The sequence below is a fragment of the Lissotriton vulgaris genome, unplaced genomic scaffold, assembly GCF_964263255.1.
Source record: "Lissotriton vulgaris unplaced genomic scaffold, aLisVul1.2 SCAFFOLD_1499, whole genome shotgun sequence".
NCBI lineage: Eukaryota > Metazoa > Chordata > Amphibia > Caudata > Salamandridae > Lissotriton > Lissotriton vulgaris.
Window position 1 is genome coordinate 405,594 of NW_028252508.1, and position 19,142 is coordinate 424,735.

General features: G+C 43.1%; 1 protein-coding gene across 2 annotated transcripts in view; it reads right to left on the reverse strand.

Annotated features, from left to right (window-relative positions):
• Nucleotides 1–19,142, reverse strand: part of LOC147662133 (ankyrin repeat and SOCS box protein 15-like) — a 276,030-nt gene that overhangs the window by 102,272 nt on the left and 154,616 nt on the right. For both annotated transcript variants that reach the window (XM_086951086.1, XM_086951085.1), the window contains 2 exons: nucleotides 8,810–8,862; nucleotides 8,592–8,723 (listed from right to left, as the gene is read on the reverse strand). In XM_086951086.1, coding sequence (XP_086807212.1) covers nucleotides 8,592–8,723; nucleotides 8,810–8,862 — 185 coding nt within the window. The remainder of the gene's footprint in view (nucleotides 1–8,591; nucleotides 8,724–8,809; nucleotides 8,863–19,142) is intronic.

Below are 19,142 nucleotides of genomic sequence, written 5' to 3' on the forward strand. Positions count from 1 at the left end.
GTCCAACCACACTTCTACCCCATCTCCTGTGTGTACCTATTCTTCCATTCCAGGTGGCCCTTGGGCATTTGATGGCAGCAGGTGAGAGTAATGGCCTAGCAGCTGGTACAGTCTATTTCTGTGGGTCTGTTTGGCTGGTGGAGTACAGTTACTGACTTACCCTTGTGGTTTTGGTTAATAAACCTCGGTTGCATGTCCTCTGTCTGAATGTTATTTTGGTATATTTTTTTAGGAAACAAGATTAGTGATTCTTCCTGGGTTGGGTGTGCATGGGTAAATTTTCACTAATCTTGCTGGCTTGATCGTATCCTACTGTCAAGCCTTGAGCCCAGTAGTGTCTTGCATGGTTGTTCAGTTTGAATGCTGCTATAGTCTACTGCCACACTGTGGACTACTACACATTCATGTAGTATTTGCAGGGTGTCCAGAGCCAGACTGGAGGCCGCTCTCCTAGGTCGTCTCAGACCCAGACGTGCGGCCGAATTTTGTAGGACTTGTAATCGCCCCAAACTTTTCTCGGTGGCCCCCAGGAATAGCACATTCCCATAGTCCATCCGGGAAGTAACCAGCGCATGAATCAAGGTCCGTCTGGCTGGCAGGGGGAGTAGGTCCAGCGTTTTATTCAGTGTTTTCAGAACACCAAAGCATTTACCGACTAGTCGTCCCATATGTCCCACATAAGACAGGGTGGGATTAACCCACACCCCTAGGTTTTTTGCTTCGTCACATGGTACCGGGGTGGGACTTAGACATAGCGGCCACCACTCTGATGACCAACTAAGACTATCTCCACCCACTATCAACACCTCCGTTTTAGAGCCATTCAATTTTAAGCAGTGGGAGTCCATCCAATTAGCCAGAGCCTGCATACAGGCCTTAAAGTTGGATGCTGTCATTGCAGGAGCTTGGGACAGAGATAACAGCAGTTGGGTGTCATAGGCGTATGATAATGGAGAAGTGCGGCGAATGTTGCCGCACTTCTCCATTTAGATCTCTGAACCTATTGGAGTCTAAAACGGAGAGAGAGCATTGCCTGTGTTCTCTTTCTCCTCCTCCGCGTTCCGCTTCCTGATCACTTCAGAGTCGGGCACGGGGAAGTCAAGACCGCTCTAGACTGCTCAACAATAAACCACATGCTACAGTCTCAAGCTCAAGAACAAATCGAAATTACAAAGCTGTGCTTGAGCCTGCTCCCAACTGAATTCAAATTCAGTGTGGGTCACTTGAGCATAAATGCTCATTGAGCTGGTTATTTAGACATACAAACACCACCAAGTGTCTAGTTAGATTCCTAATGGCTTCACAAAATGTTTAAATTAATTTGACCTAATCCCATTAAATCGTAGCAAATGCCATCCCTATGCTTGAAAACATGTTCCTTAGCAGAACCTCACCTTACCTGAAATAATATAAACCAATATGCCTCACATATGGTCCTCTCATAGCAGACTTATTCCCAAAAGGCCATACACCTGTAGCATACATGTTACGTCATACTCAAAGAGCAAATAAAAGCAGGACTTATCTATGCTGTGAGCAGCAACAAAGAAGGAAGATGGCTGCCACACAGGGAATCATATGGAGAATGGACTATTATTAGATTATTTTTCTTAGTTCTTTACATTGTGATGTTGCTGCTGTGTGTTTTACACTTAAAGAGGAATGCATAATATTGGGCTTCGTGCCTTGCCATAAAATAATATTCTCCTACTAGAGGAGAGGAACGTTAGGGTCTGACAGGCGCATTCTCAGTGGCGTAGCTAGGCCTCCTGCAGCCCGTGGGGGTCCCGGCGTTTGCCGCCCTTGGTGGCCGAATCGGGAAAGTAAGAGTGGGGGGTGGGGGTGCTGCCGATTCCTGCACTTGCCGCCCCCCCAAAACTTGTGCCACCTACCCCCTGTACCCTCTTGCTACGCCACTGCACATTCTACTGGAGCACTGATTGGGATGGTATGGGAAGTGCACTCTCCTGGGCTTCTGTATGCCATACCCCATTCTACCCTTTTCAGGGTTCTGAGGAAGATCAGGAATGATGGGGCAGAGATCTTTCTGGAGGCACGCTGTTGGATTTCCAGACCTTGGGGCCCTCTCTTACAATCCTTGCCACTGTGGTTCAGTTGTTCTGTGATTCCTTTCTCCAAGGGCCAGACTGGAAACCGAAACTGGCCATGGCAAATTGCTCGGCCGGCCTCCGGGGGCCGTGCGGCAAAGCTGTTTGCTAGGGCCGGTTTCAGACGATTTTGTTACAAGGGGCCGAAACCGGCCCCCGGTAACCAAAATGGCCCCACAGGGGACCAAACCCGGCCCCCACCCTGGTGGCCCACCGAAAAAATGCCCAGTTCCCACTACTACTAGTCCGGCCCTACTTTCTCCTGAGACTCTATTTGGGGCTGTGGACTTTGAAAGGTTAAGCTGCAAGCTAGAAGTTGTTCACAGATGACCACCCATACTTAAGCTGTACTACTGTCTTTCGTGCACCTTGTTTGAAGTGCTGATCATCTTTTGAAAAGGAAACAGAATTCTTGATTTTCCTCATGCTGGTTCCTGTTGGGTCTTGCTGTCTTCTATTTTCAGAGATAATGAATGGACATCAGTGCTTTTCGAGGGCTTGAAAATACAGCAGGTAAAATACCCAGCTTCTTGCTATTTTAGAAGGTTGTTTATCAAATGCCTAATGACCCATTCTGCTGTTCCCTCTGGTTCCTGCTTCTGTCCACCAAAGGCAGTACAGCATTCCTTTCAAATCATTAAAGTCAGCGGACCTAAGGTTTCTTAATGCCACGATGATTTGTTTTGATTGCCTTCTGAACATGGAGCCAGCTGGGTAAAATTGGTGTTTTCCTGTGGAGTAAGCCTTACATGGGTCTCCTAGCTGTGTTCCCTTAGCCTTTTTCACTGTCTACAGGATTTTATCTACCTGTATTTTTTTTTTAATCATTCCTAAAGCGACATACACCTCAGAGCCTATTCACAAATGGCTTTTTGTAGTACGTTTATTAGCACAAACCTACTTACGGTGGTCTCTGTATTGCCTATCTTTTATGTGCAGAAATTTCCACCCAACTACAGACATATGCTCACACGTTTTAGTAGTAAATGTGGGAAGGACAGGAAGAGTCACTGGAAAATGAGGAATACTTACTATTAAATGGACGCAGTTTAGGGGGGAATAAGGAGGGGTTAGGGGTTAAGGGACGTCTAGGAGGGGTGATATGCCCTTCACAAAGAGCAAGCCCATTCCTATTCACAAACTGCACTTCTACTTCCAAAGGTACTACAGCGAACAAGGACCCAAAACAGTAGTAAATGTACTCCAGATCAGACCCAGAGTAAGCCCAGCACCGCAATTTGGCCAACCACTGTTACTACACACTTTCCCACAGGAACTAATGGAGGCAGGGACCAGTAGCAGCCACTACCCAACGGTGGTGGTGGGGTGGGGGAGGAGAGAGGTGGGGTATAAAAAAATCATTGTTATTGGTCTGAGCACCGCGGTTCGGCACTCAGACAGGGGCTGGCTGGCTGTGCATGATCTCCATCCAGGCGATAATGCAGCCTGGGTGGAGAACATGCCAAAGTGTGCATGACTGTTTGGCCGTCCCCAAACAGTCGGTCAAACCATCATGCGCACTTAAGGTGCTGCCACCACTCCTCCCCTTGTGACGTGCAGAGCCCAGCCCCACCCGGCGCATCAACTGCAAACTGAATACAAAAAACAAAACGATAATAACATTCCGTTATTATCATTTTGTTTTTTTGTATTCAGCTTGCATTTGAAGCAGTGGGGCAATGCTCCCCCGCCTTACCGGAGGAGGCGCCACTGGCAGGGACTTAAATTATCCCTCCATAGGAAACATTGCACAATAAATGAATTCATTTCATCTTCTTACATTTTTTTATTGATTTGATTAATATTTAAATAATTATGAAATATTTTAAGAACCTTTTTAATTTAAAAAATAAAAGTAACTTTATAATAATTAATTTTAATTTAGTATACTACATTAATCATTTAATTCAAAATTAGGATATATGATGCTTCAGCAGTTTTTACTGCATTTTAAAGAACTGTATAAAAGTAATTCACATTAATATGTCACATTAATATGAATTTAGTTGAATAAACTTTTAACAATTTCTGTATGGTTTACCACATGAAGGTCTTCGTCCCTGTGGCAGAGATCTCTGCCCACATGTGAAAAGTTAGTAGTAACTTTAAAATTGTAAATGGGGTTCCAGCTCTGAATTCAGGGGGGAAGACATGTAATTCTACACTTCATAGTAAACTTACATTTGTAAATGGTGAAGCGCGTCTGCGGGCCTGTAACGGCAGAGCTCCTTTCCATGCCGGGGGGAACATACCTTTAATTGGCAGGGTAGTTCCAGCCTGATGGATTATATCTTACTGGATGTTAGACTGTGGCCACAATTGATTGCTATTAAGGTTGTATCTAGACAGGACGTGACCACAATGCTCTGGACCTTACGTTGAGATCATTGTGTACTAATTTACTGAGTTACAATAATGAACCCTTTGACAGGAGGATAGTACCTACTAATAACGGCGGTAGGCTGAAGTGGGGCACAGTAGGTGAGAGTGAAAGCACCCGGGTGCAGATTTATGAGGTTTTCACTTCCGCATTGGTAGCTGTGGAGGAAATAGGAGTTTCCCCCTATGACCCTTCCTCCTGGATGGACTTAGCTGCAATTCATATTTTCCACTCTTAAAATTGTTTTTAGTTAAGTCTAGGACTTTTCCTAACAGTGTTTTGTGGTATACCAAAGCCTGCAGGTTAGCTAGGTGGGCACTTATAGATGCCTTAAAGGCGGGGGTGTAGGATACAAATCCAGAGCGGAAGGTAATCTTATAAGTCTGCCATTTCAGGGGCCAAGAGAGACTGCAAACAGGCCAAATGAAAATCCATGCTAGCCACAGTTAGAAACAAAGATCATATATTGGCTGATAAGGGAGGGGAGACAGCCGCACAGATCTATTGTAATATTAGTGCTACTGCTTGGGTTGACCACTTCACACAGTTATATGGGGGCACTGTTGCTGAGGACCCTGTTTACCTTGTTGTGGCCTTTTAATATCAGGGTAAGGAATAGTCCATCTAAGAACAAGCAGGGAGGTATGGACACTAGCTGCAGGTTCCCTGGGCCAATGGAGACTCTTGCTCTCAGGGAAAGGAAGTGGGGCCAAGCTATCACTATGGATTGGCTCTTTTTGGCTAGAGAACGGTGGTATCAGGCCCATAATGGCCAGGGAGGCCGCAGGAGCGATCAACTGGGTTACCCAAGGCTAAGCGCCTGGCTTAGACAAGGTGCCAGGGGACCTATTTAAGGCTGATAATGACACTTGGAGTACTTACTTTACCCGGCTCTTCATTGCAATATTGAGAGGGTCTCCTATGTTCCCCACGTGGGCTGGAGCAGAAATCACCCAATTTTTAAGAAAGGCTTAAGATCGTCACCCTCCAACTATCGTCCTATTAGCCTAATGGATTCTTCCCAGAAACTCTTTAGCATGATCCTAATAGGTAAATTACAAACCTGGTGGATATGGGGGGATTGTTCACCCCATTGCAGGCTGGGTTTAGAATGGGTACTAGCACCATTACCCAAGTGCTTCACTTGCAACTTATGTATTGGAAACATTTCACCTTGGTGAGAGGCCCTATATACGTGGTCTTTGTGGACCTCCAATCAGCCTTTGACCTTGTGCCTATTGATGCCCTGTGGAAGATCATGAATGACCTGGATGTGCCCAAGTATCTTATAGATGTCATAAGGAGCTCTGCTTGAATAACTATGAGCATGTTACTTATGGCTCGTCTGGGGAACTAACTTCAGCTATTCCTGTTACATGGGTTGTCAGATAAGGATGTGTCCTTGCTCCAACTCTGTTTTTGTTATACATGACTGACTTGGTGGCTCAGCTAGAGCTATGTAACCATGACGCCCCTAGATTGGCTAACAGGAAGTTTCCAGTGCTCCTGTTTGCTGATGATACCCTATTGGTTTCTAAATCTCCTTTAGGTATCCCAAATCTATTAAATCTATTAAATCAGTTTGGTGTTTTCTGTGGGCAGAGAGGCCTTGAAATTAACCTCTCCAAAACCAAGTATATGGTGTTTAATTCTTGCCCATCAGTTCATTCTCATCCTGTGTTAGATGGTGTACCCTTGGAAAGAGTCCACACATTCAAAAACCTTGGGTTTTTGCTCACAGAACAATTTGGTTGGATGCCACAGAGCCAAAAGAATAGATTGAACCTGGGAGAGTATACTGGGGAGTACACTGGGGGTTTAGTGAGGGCCATTCGAGGTTTTTCTTTATGACCTATTTTCCCTGCCTTGGAAATGTACAACTTGCAAACCTTTGAAGCATCACTATATGGGGGTAGGTGGTACCTTGGGGCCATGTAAATGTTGATGATTTGGAATTAGTGGAGAACAGGTTTCTTCGCTCTCTAACTAACCTCCCAGTTAGCACACCACTTGTTCCGTTGCAACAAAGATCCCTTGTCCTCAAAGCTGGCCTTAGACCCCTGTTGTATTAGAGATGGATATGAGCATCCCCAAAATTATTGTTATATCTGTGGGCCTAGAAGAAATTCTGACTGTACCCAGCGCTTTAAGGATTCCATGGTTCCAGTTCATTAAACATCGCCTCTCTGAAATCGGCTGTAAGAACCTATGGTCTGCCCCTCAGAATGCTTGTGTGTTATCTAAATCTATGATTAAGGGCATTTATTGGTGATAGAGGAAGGGATATGTAGGAACAGGAGGGTGGGCTCTCTCACCACAGCCTTTCTGAAGTTTAAAGATTTTTTTCTTTTGGAAGGCTACTTGGATTGACCTATAGGTCAAGTAAGTCACGTTATGTGAAATTTCGAATTGGGACCTTGCCACTAAGCTCAATCAAGGCAAAATGGCAATAATCTTGTTCCAAGCTTGATTAGTACTGTCCCTTTTGTCCCGAGGCATTAGAATCTATTCAGCACGTCCTTATTTTTTGTCCTATGTAGCATGCATCTAGATGGAAGTGGATCTAGCCTTTATGCCGCAACCCTGGGAATCAGGGACTACAAACCTGATTTTAGGATGTTAAGAACTGATACATCAAAACCCTTGGTCTTTGCCCATTTTCTTTCCAATATGTGGCGGATACGCCAAAATAATGTAATCTCCTTAATTAAGCATTGGTTGATTTGCCACTTTTAATCTGTAGGATCTCTTGGTCAAATGTGTTTTTATATTAGCTCATATGTGCTTGGAATTTTATTGATGATATCAAATACACCTTATGAGCTATGCTGCTATTAGGTTAATTTGTTGCTTCTTAAATTAACAATTGTTTTTAATTCCTGTTTGTTTTTTAACAGTTTTATCACACTTGCATGTAATTATTATTCTGAGCTTCTATGGCAAGTTGTCGAAATAAAGATTATGATGAAATAATTAATAGCCAAATGTAATACATTTATTACAAAGCGGAACAGTAACTGTACACAAGTAGATTTGCTCAGTGCAAGTTTACCTTTGTGAATAGGCCACATAAACGTCATTACGCCAAGTCCTAGTCTTCTTTGTCATAGTGGTGGTTACCAATACTCCCTGCCCTTTTGGGTTTGACCACAGTGGCAAGAGTTTTTGCTTGGTAGTTCAGGACATCTATTAGGAGCTCCAAGGAGTTAAAAGAGCTAAACTAGGATGTATTTAAAACATTGCTTTAGCTTTATGATCTCAATTATGTCTATTAAAGGAGGCAAATCTCCGTTTGCATGCATTGGGATAGATGAGCGGAGTGAATGCGAAGACTGTGCCTCAAGCAGGTCATCGTATCAGCCAACACTGGGGAGCAAAAGAAATGGCGATCTGCCGCTGCTTCTCCTTACGGATTGGCATCTTGTCTTTTTCTCATGTCAATTATTTTCAAAGTCCTCCAATCCAGCTGGCATTCATCCATATTTGAAGGCTCACAAATGAAGTCCCCTGCTAAGTGGAAAATACATTGGCTTCCAAACCAGAGAGGACGGATTTGTGTCTCTGTAATGCCAGTTCTAAATGCTAACAAGCCAATGGAGAGGGTTCAGTAGCAGCCTGCCAGCTCATTAGCTTTCAGAGCTTTTCAGGGGGATCATGTTTCCTTCTCCGTTTCATGTCCAGATGAGAAGCTCCTCTACAATCCAACTCCTTCACACCACTGATAGTTCTGCTTCAATTAATGGAAACACTAGCACACACACTCACAACCCCAGAACACTCAGGGTCTGTCTCACCTGCTTCAGTTAAAGTCGGAGCCATTAACCACACATGGCTACCATCTTTTATGGTAAGAGGTAATAATAGTTATTGATGCATTATTGGTTCAAAACGGTTATATTACCATCTTCCCTCCAATCACAATTAGCAACTATATGACCTGTTATTCACAGAGAGCTGCAAAGGAAAAGCCATTTCACCAATAGATTTTTGATCCAAATTTTTTTTCCAAAAGTACCCTCTTCTCTTCCCCAGTTTGCATCAACATTTCTTTTAATTTTAACTCATTTCTGCCTTACTGGTTCAAGCTTTTTGTGCTGACTTACCATCCAGGACAATTTCCAGTACTTGCTGAATAGGCTGAACGGCTGCTTCGTGCAGAGGAAACCAGCCTCTCTCATCGGCTTCATCGAGAGCATAGTGGTGTTTCACCAAGATCTGCAGCTCAGATATTTCCCCTGAACAGAAGTAGAGAGGTCTCTCAATTTCACTGTGTTCCATCTACCTAGTGCCCACTAAATATTTGAGATGTCAGCTAATTTACCTTGTCTAACTGCAGCCACAATCTTTCTGTTGTCTTCACTGGCAGGAACAAACCTATGAAGCAGACAATGCAAAAAAAAATCACTGTTAGACGTCTCACAGGCCTTCAATACATAAGAATGTAGAGGTTATATTTTTAAGACACTTAACATGGAAAAAGCATGACTTGACTCGCAGGTTAATGCAAGATTCAAATCAATGTGGTGAACATATATTTAAACTATTATGGATATCTAGGATGTTTATTAATCAGAAAGGGCCCCTTTAGATAATACCTTTGTATACAAATACTTTCTAAATATGTGTGCTGGTTCCACACATGACTGGGCAACAAAATGTTAGAAGAATTGTCTGACGTGAAGATTGTAAAGACAGGTTGGCCATCACAATTCATCTATTCCAAATATAGTGGTCTTTATTTGTGGAGTCTGTGATTTTCTGATGGAACTATAATTATTTTCATATTTGGATATAGCAACAGTAATCATGGTTAGGGAACACAATCCATCACTTTCAGGGATTTGGTGGGGTGAGCTATGCTTCCAGGGATAGTTGGTCATCCACTAACAACTCTAGAGCAGCAATGTCGAACATAGAGCTAGGACGACATGATCTACGTCAGACTGTCAAGGAAACCTATACGTATGGAAATGAGTTTCATTAAGACTCCTTGTATGTCATTTTGTCTGATGTGTATATCTTGTAGCATGTGATGGATCTGTTCCTCCTCAACCTAAATTAGCCCCTGTAGTTAATCACTTGTTCATATGGCTTTTAACGTAGTACCAGGCTACTCTGTAGAATGTGTTGTTGTTGTGTAGTGAGGTGCAATTTCATGTATCTATCAGTGGATTAAGTGGCACAAGATCTTCTAAACTCAAGCTTTGGGTAGAGCCTTTGAGTAGGCATGCAGTCCATGCAAACTGAGGGATGACAGGTCCACAATCACCCTGGGCCTGTTTCAGAACCCTCTCCACAGACGGTATAAAGTTAAACCTTGAAATAATGTTCTGGGGAGAACACTTGGTGGAATTTACTTGCCAAATTGCTGATAGTTCACTAACAACCTGGTGCCATCTGCTTCAAACGGGTCAACAGGTCCAAACATATGAGCTTGATTTGTCAGCCCCATGACAACAGTTAGCCTTGCTAGGGAATATCTTTGAGGACAGAGGCGGGCGATAAACAATACTCTCTATTCAACCATGTTCCTTAGGATGACATGGACATTGCGTTCATCAGAGGAATCTTAGTAATGTAATGTAATGTAATGTAAATACCCATTTATAACGCGCGACAATCGCTCCAAGGAGCATCTAGGCGCCCAGAAAGGACCACCAGATGTTAGGTAGTTCCTATGCTTACTTGACCGAGACCCGAATTACACTAGGCTTTTGGCAGTCGTATCTTGTAGATTAAAGATCCAGGTTTTTAGGTGTTTACGTAAATCTATTTCTTTATCCAGTGATCTCAACTGGGGGGGAAGGGTATTCCATGCTTTTGCTCCCAGTACCGCCAGGGATTTACCCCCTCGAGTTTTAAGTCTGAAACTTGGAACGGTAAGCAGGTTGGCCGTTGAAGAACGCAATGCTCTGGTTGGGCAGTATCTGCTGAATTTTTTCCTCAGGTAAGATGGGCCCAAGTTGTGGACAGCTCTAAAAGTAATTAGGAGTATTTTGAACAAGACCCTTTTTGTAATAGGCAGCCAGTGTAATGCCTTAAGGGCTTTGGTTGCAGATGATTTTTTCGGCCACTTTAACACCAACCTCGCAGCTGCATGTTGCACCATCTGAAGTTTGTGAGTGACAGCTTTATTTGTACCAGCGTAGAGGCTATTACAGTAATCGATGCGTGATGTTACTAGTGCAACCGTAACAGTTTTCTTTGCTTCAAGGGGCAGAAGATCAAAGAACTTTCTCAGTTCCTTTATTACCCCAAAGCACATGCCTGCCACTCTAGCCGCTTGTTGTCTGAAAGACAGGTCAGAGTCAAAATGCACCCCCAGATTACGGGCCAAGTTGGTTGTATGAGGTGGTATTTCAGCTTTTTCTGGCCACCATAATCGTGGGATGAACTCATTATTTGGGCCTATAGGCATGATCTCTGTTTTGCCTGTGTTGCACTTCAGATGGTTTAGACGCATCCATTCAAAGGTGGCCGTTAGGCAACCTTTGAGATTTTCCTCCCAGGCTTGGTTATCCTTATCCATTATCAGGATAAGTTGTGTGTCATCGGCATAGGCTATAGCATCTATGCCAAATGACGAAATCAATTTTATCAGGGGTGCGGTATAAACATTAAACAGGATCGGGCTCAGGCTCGAACCCTGCGGGACTCCCGTCAACAGCGCTTTTTCACTGGAGCAGAATTCCCCCAGGGTCACCACTTGCCTCCTGTCACTTAAAAAGTTTCTTATCCACTCAAGCACTGTCCCTGTGACACCAGATGTTTTTAGCCGGTCTAATAGGATGGCATGTGAGACCGTGTCGAAGGCCGCTGATAGGTCTAATAAAATCAAAACGGCCTTCTTACCTTGGTCTAGGGCTGAGCGGATAGTTTCTGTGGTGAACAGGAGGGCCGATTCGGTGGAATGTTGGACCCTGAAACCTGCCTGGTTGGGGTGCCATGCATCACTATCTTCCAAGAAACAGGTAAGTTGTTTATTTACAATAGACTCTGTGACTTTACACAGGGCCGGAAGTAGTGAGATGGGTCGTAGGTTCGACAATGTGGTGGGGTCAGGGAGTTGTTTTTTTTGCAGTGGTTTCACCGCTGCCAGTTTCCACTCTGGGGGGACTTTGGCTGTAGACAGTGAGGTGTTGACAATGGCATTTATTATTGGGTTGGCGATGTCCACAATGAGGTGTAGGAGTCTAACTGGACAGGGGTCAAAGGGGGATCCGGATTTTGTTGCCAGAATTCCTCTTTTGGTATCCTCCAGGCTAACTGGAAGGAAGGTTTTCAGCTGCATGGCTCCTTGCCTCACTATATCCTCCTCTAATCTGGGCTCTAATATAGGAACATCAAAGTCCTTCGTCAGCCCCTGTACTTTTCCCTCAAAGAAATCTGCGATCTTGTCACAGAGTGACTGCGAGGGCGGGATATCCTGTGCTAAACATTTAGGTTTGTTAAAACCGTTGACAATTTTGAATATTTCTTTTTGTTTGCTGCTGGCTGTTTCTATTGCCAACGAGAAGTACCTTTTTTTTGCTTGTTTAATCAGCACATGATAGGCATTTTTTATCCTTTTGTATTTGCTACGTTCTAGGCTAGAGTAATTTTTCCGCCAGCTTCTTTCAGCTCTTCTGAGCTCCCCTTGTTTGTCTTTGAGATCTCGATCGAACCAGGGTGCAGATGTTTTCTTTCTACCCTGCCTCATTCTGTTTTTTCCCTGCCCAACTGTGCCTTTCAGATCATTCATCCATGTTCTGAAACTGATGGGATTTGCAGGTGCTACCAGCTGGGGTCTACAGTTCCTGGCTATGGTTATAAGTTCTGGGTGGGACAATATCGTTTTCCATTCATTTTAGTATTCCTCCGTATATGCTTAGGAAACTCATAGGACCGCACATTTTTCAAGTAATAATTTAGGCCTGAAGTCTTGTTCAGTGCAAAATATCACCCCGGCTTTCTCGGTTATAATTCTAAAGCACAGTCGCTAATCCAAAGCAGCAGTGGGTCTATACAATAGAAAGACATATAAAACGAAAATACGCGACAGCAAAGGAAAACATGTGAAACACTATATTGGTTCATTATGAGGTTTCAGGTAACCTGCCTGGTAACTCCACCCCCAGAGTAACTGATACTAAGGGCATTAGTAACACTGGAGACACAAGTTATAAGGGATTAGAAGTAGGGCCCTGAGGCACCCCTTAGAAATGATGAATTTCCAAGGCAATCAGTAATTCTGGTTACAAGAACCCTGGTTAGTCCTCTGTTTGCTCTCAGCATTTCTCCCAGATACTTTAACTGGTTTGAACCAGTGGGATCTACAGGTGAAAAACACCAGACCCACTGTGGGACTCATATTTATAACAGGACTTCAACTCTAGTAACCGGCTCCCTCAGAAATAAAGCACAACTCATAATCGTAATGCCATATTCACATAAAAATGATCAGTAAAGCAAAAAGTAAACAAGCACTTGCAATGCAATCAGTCTCGCCTTTGGAACCCTACATGAATTTAGCTATGCAGCCCATTAGCCTAGGTGCTGAAACATCTACTGTTCTTTAACATGGAAAGGAAAGTAAGCACCAAGCTGTAGGAGGTACGCCAGGTATGGGAACATATGGAGAGAAATATTGCCTTTCAGAGGGAAATGGTATAGTCCAAAGCTCTGTTTTTAATATAAAATCAGGGCCTTCGGTGTTCATATCACTGAAAATACAAGATTTGACAAAAACAATTGTCTACGGCGCTGGTGGAAGACAATTTCAATGGACTGGAATCTAGAGAATGCTAAAGTGATTCTGGTATTTTACTGACCTCTGCCGGTCGTTTTCTATCGAGAAAGTTAAATAGAGGCAGTTGCCACAAAATTTTAAAAAAGAAAGTCCCTCAGCAGAAAGCAACTCTGGTCTTTTACTGACCTCTACTAGTCGTTTTCTATCAAGACAGTTAAATAGAGGCAGTTGAACAGAAAAAAGTCCCTAAGCGGAAGCAGACACGTCCTAGGGCTGATCTCCCGATCCCACAAAGTACATACACATATAAGTATATACTAAAGTATATACAAGAGGTCTTGAATGCTCGACCTAAAAGGGGCCCTTTAACTACAGCACGAAACAGCTACAGCTAGCTTGTGATGACAAATCTGGGTGGCGAACAAATCCTTGAAACCTTCTTGGAGGAATGAAATGGCAGGATGGAGCAAATTTCGAAGCATTGAAACCTAGGAATGTCCAAGTGTTGTATTTTGCTTTCAGTGACTCTACCTGGGTTCAGAGAGACCAAAGAAAGGTTTGAGAGGTATAAGTAATGAAGCAATTTAGTGCTATAGTGTCAGAAGTGAATCTGGAATTAAGGTGAAAACTTTAAAGATTACACGTCAAGGCCAATGTAGGAGAAAGAATTTAATTTTAGAAATTGGACCCAAGCCTGTGACTGGGGACTATCAGGCAGTCTTTCTGCTCATGACGGCCATGCTTGTCATGGTCTCGAGCAGGGAAATCAAGCAACACCACGCCCTAAACAGCTTGGGATGAATCTTACTATGACCTGATGGCCCTGTGGTGGAAAGGTCATAAGAACATAGGTCTCCGCGCAGGGGCAGAGAATGCTCCATCACCCAAAGTCCAGGGCTTTCATCTACCCTGATTAGAGTGGGGGGGGCACCATTTTGGTGGGGCGAGAGCACTGGTGATTGTCAGTTGTACTCACGCTGTGCCAAACTCTAAATTAACCCTTTGGATATTTTACTTGGCTCTGGCTAGATTTCTTTAATCTGTTTATTTGACAACTGCTGTTCACTTTCTCCTGCTGTGCAAGAGGCCGTAATCAGAGGGTGACTACTTCTTAAAAGGAGGCACTAGTAATTACATGATTTCAATATGAGGTTTTAATTATCATAATTTTTTCAACCAAAGTGAAACTACGAGGTCAATGTTGTTACGTGAATTATTTGTTTTGACTTGTTAGTTTATATTTACACACATTAATACGCATGTAGATGGACACAGATTCGTCACTGCCAGTAAAGGGGAGGGTCTGAGTGCTGGATTTTTTTTTACTTCTGCAATTGAGACTTTTAGTTGAGCAGCTCTAAATGTGGGCATGCACACAAGGAGTTGCCACAATATCCTAGGGCGAAGTGAGAATATTCAGCAAACCCCACAACTTGTGGCAAGTGTGTTTGGCTAAATTTAAAACAGGATTAAATCATTCTAGGGTAATATTTTTGTACAGTCGATATTGTTGAAGTGAAAGTTTTGTGTTTATATATTTTTAGTCTATTTTTTTACGCCGATTTGCTATTTCTGTTAACTTCTTTTCCGGGAAGGAGTTCACACTTGAGCCTGCCACCAGTGCTAGTGGTTCTGTTCCTGAACACAGTCTATTTTCGTCTACAGCGTTCCTCCTTGGCCTTCTGCCCTGCTGCCCCTCCAGTCTATCCGCCGCTATCGCTGCTGGCCCTGTGTATGTGCATTGTTATGTGTGTTGCTGGACATTCAGCTGTCAAGCACTTAAAACATTTAGCTGTGCGATTGTTTCCATTTGCCCCCTTGCTATTTTTAGGTTGTTGTAACTTAGTAACAAAATTGTTTGTCAACTGGTAAGGCCCGCATTTCCCTAGAATTCTGTTTTACTAATATGTCAACACAATAAATTCACGGATATTCCGCGTACAGTGGAAACTCTTGTAATTGTGACGCTCAGTGCACGAGTTTGAAAAATATTTGGGAAGGTGACAACATTTGCAAAAGTTTTAAACGAGCCATCCAGTGTAGAGAATAAGGACAGCCCTCTTTACCCGTCCAGTCCTATCTATTTCTCGAGCAATCTCTAACAATAAGCAATCTAACATGTTGGTTTGTTTGATAATGTCACCGGGGGTTTGAGATGTGTGGTAATTGTGACAGCATTCACCGGATGGCCCCTTTAAGCTCCCAGGTGCCACAGAATGTTTCGCGAGTGTATTTACATCATTAAAGTTGCTCATAACACAGGCCCTCGTGCCAGTTGGAAGCACTCGTAGTCACTAATTGTTGAAAGGCATTTCTCGCTGGATATCAACTGGGCCTAGGAATCAAAACAAGTTTAGGCAAAAAAAGTCATATTCAGCCTCACATTGACCCCTGCGAGGTGTGGTACCAGAATAATGTTGTAGGGATATTGTATGACACGAATATAGAGCCCTAAATATTATTCACTAAACTATTGCCCAATTAGTGTTAATTATGGAAAATAGGCATGTCAAAAGAAAATAGAAGTCATGTATGTCACAGGATATTTCTGTATACAATATTCTACCATCGAATTCTCTGCTAGCAAAAAACTGAGCAAGCCGGATTCGCTTCATTGGGTTGAGGGGAAGGCCCGTGCCTCCCACAGAAAAATATTTAAAAAATCGGTTCAAATGTTTCAACTTGCAGAGCAATATTTCAGATATACTAGTTGAGTTCCTCAGCGCTGAAGAATCACAACCCATCTAGCACTAAAAGCAGGCCCACACCATGCAGCCCATCTGGAAGTGACTGAAAGGCCAGTGTGTCCATGCAAATGAAATGTGTACACTGGAACTGAAAACACTGCTTATTAAACCTCTCATCTAATGCCTGGATAATTAACTACGAGAGTGATTTTGTTGTACTGTGTCAGACACTGTTTTTAGTTGCTCTATTTTTCTCAAATGGGCACAACAATTGTGTACTGGCTGGCTACCATAACCCTATTTCACTTCCGAAGACATACTACCCTCATTCGTCCTTAACCACGCCTGATGTCTCTCAGCACAGAAGGGCCCTTTCGAAGCTACTAACTTTAGTATAAGGTCACCAGATTACTCAATGTCATTGGGACACTAGTTTTCCAGACCTGGGCTTTCCTTTTATCAATATTTGCTTTCAACTGTGTTACTTCAATTGGCTCAATGGAGTCAAACTAATCCTTTCCTATCCGGATTACATCGATTTGTTACATTAAATAATGGGCTGGAACACTGGTGTCCCAGTGACGTGAAGTCATCTTGTCACCCGTCTTTAGTATTCAAAGTGGGCCAGGGCATATCCCCTGGCAACCTTGCTTAATTTACTACACCCCAAACAAATCTACATTCTGCTACCAAGAAACTATTGATTAGCCAAATCACCATTTGCAAAGTCCAGGTTTTTATCTCTTTACCATCTTGCTCACCTACATTATTTCAACTGATCTGACCCTCAACAGGGAAATTTAGAACTTTCTTGAAGTGCCACCTCATGCAGTCAGAACAAAAAATAAAACAAAGGCTTAAGTAACGTTATTGTTAGGTGAAATACTCAGTAATAATGTAACGTTTTATACTCCAAAAACCACTGAAATTCACCACTTCTAGTTCTCTCAAGTAACCAAAACTTGGGCCCTGAGGTAACTTTTACTCGCGCCCGCCACGCACAGTTTTCTCATCAATAATTTCACTGCAAATGTTGCAGTGATATTATCAATGATGTCACAGAAGATGTAATGAATGTAATCAATGATGTAATCAGTAGGGTATTTAGCAGTGTGAGTTACAGTTAACCTAGGGCACAAGTGATACTTGAGATAACTATAACTCATGAATTTCAGGGTTTTTTAGAGTTTAAAATGTTACATTGTTACTGAACATTTCATAACGTAAATGTTACTTTAACCATTATTTTGTTCACTGGATTTCTAGGGTTTTTTAAACATAAAGTAAAATATAATTGCCATATATAAATTCAACCACCCTCCACGCAGTGGGGGGTTAGCCACAAGGCCCTGTGGCTAACCCCCCTAAAGGAGTCAAATCCCACACTGCGCAGGGCCTTCAGGCGTGCACTGTGGGTGACCAGACCAGAACCTGAGGCCAACAACCCCCATGCAGCCAACCCCACAGTGCGCACGGCCGGAGGTTGGCCACATGACCAGCCCCTCCAAAGGCAGCCAACCTCATGCAGCACATGCGCAGTAAGAGTTGGCCACAGGACCTGGCCCTAGGGACCCCATCCACCATGTTTTTTTTTAAGGGGGAGGGGAGGCCACATGACCCCCCCCCCCCCGCCAAGCCTAATATGGCCCAAGGCACTCTATCCCCCAGCCCATATATATTTTAAAGGGGAGGATGTCCCTCCTCCCTGAGCCTTATTAGGCCCTTGGGACCCCATCCTACAGGGCCTTATTTTTTTTTAAAGAGGAGCAGGCCACATGGCTCCTCTCACTTAAAAATATAATAGCGTTCAATTATATCCGCAATTGGGAGCCTCCTGGAAAAGACATCTGTATATATAGAACAGTTCTTATTCCCATTCATAGAGACTTTAGCATCATTCATACGAGACAGCATAGATTGCCTAAAAAAAATTAACCATCTTCCCTGGGAACCAACATACACACGGGTGACATTGGATGTACAATCACCGTACATGAGCATCAGTCATAATGATGGATTGAAGGCAGTAGAAAATTATTTTAGAGCAAGACTTTTGACCTTATTTGAACATAATAGAATTCTTATCAACATGATCAAGTTCTGCCTAGATTTAAAAAAAATTCTGTTCAATGGTGTCATGTATAGACTGATCCAGAGGACTGCCTGTTTTGCCCCCAGCTGTACCAATTTGTGTTGTCGGCTGGTGGGAGGACCAGGAGTCCATGGACTCCCAAATGGAGGGGTTCTTGGAAAACATTTTCGTATGGCTTTGTTTTATAGACAATCAGTTTTTGATCTGGGAAGAGACTGATGAGGAATTATATACGTTTCGAGACTGAATGAGAGCAATTTCCTTCTGTCGTTCACCATGCCTTACAGTACAACAGATATTGACTTCCTAGACATACATATAGATGTTGTAGAAGAGGGGTCAGTAACTTCCCTTTTTAGGAAGGAGGCAGTAGGGAGCACAGTGTCACATATCCTTAGTAGCCATCCAAATCACATTAAATGGAACATCTCCTGTTGGGAGTGGTGAGGCTGAGAAGAAATTGCAGCACAGATGAAAAGTTCAAGGAGGCCCAAAGGGATTTACTGTAAAGATTTAGGGCCAGGGGATACCACAATAGGGTCCTATTAAAGGCAATGGAAAGGATTAATTTGTCGGACATAGAATGATTACTCTATGAGCCAGAGAAGCCAGAAGTAACACCCTTGGGAAGAGAGAAGGGAATCCGGAAGAGAATCATCATCATTACAATCTTTAATATGAAGTATAGGAAGGTGTAGAGAACACAAAGAATAACTGTGGGTCTAAGACGATGAACTATGTGACCACTCAGTAGTTAGAGACTCAAAGGATCAGACAATTTGAAAAAGTTTAGACGCAGGCCTGATGATCATTCTGTTCTGTTTCAATTTATGCATAGACCTGTTCTATCTTTTAATAACATAATTTGTAATTAATGAACTTCCCTGTCGGTAAGTAAACTGGTCATCGGGGATGATGTTAATGTTAATGCTCTTTTGTCAAACAAGGCAAACTTGAACAGCTCATGTTTTAAAGCATTTCTTCTTTGTTGGGACTCTAGGTATCTATATCAGATTTGCTGCGACTGGTTTGTCAAGTGATTCAGAAAAGGGGGTGGTGATGAACAGAGTGTCTGCATTAAGCAGACCTCTCTTACCCAGCCCAAAGATCAGGGCTTGATCCATTACCGTTTTTTAGCTCACTGCAC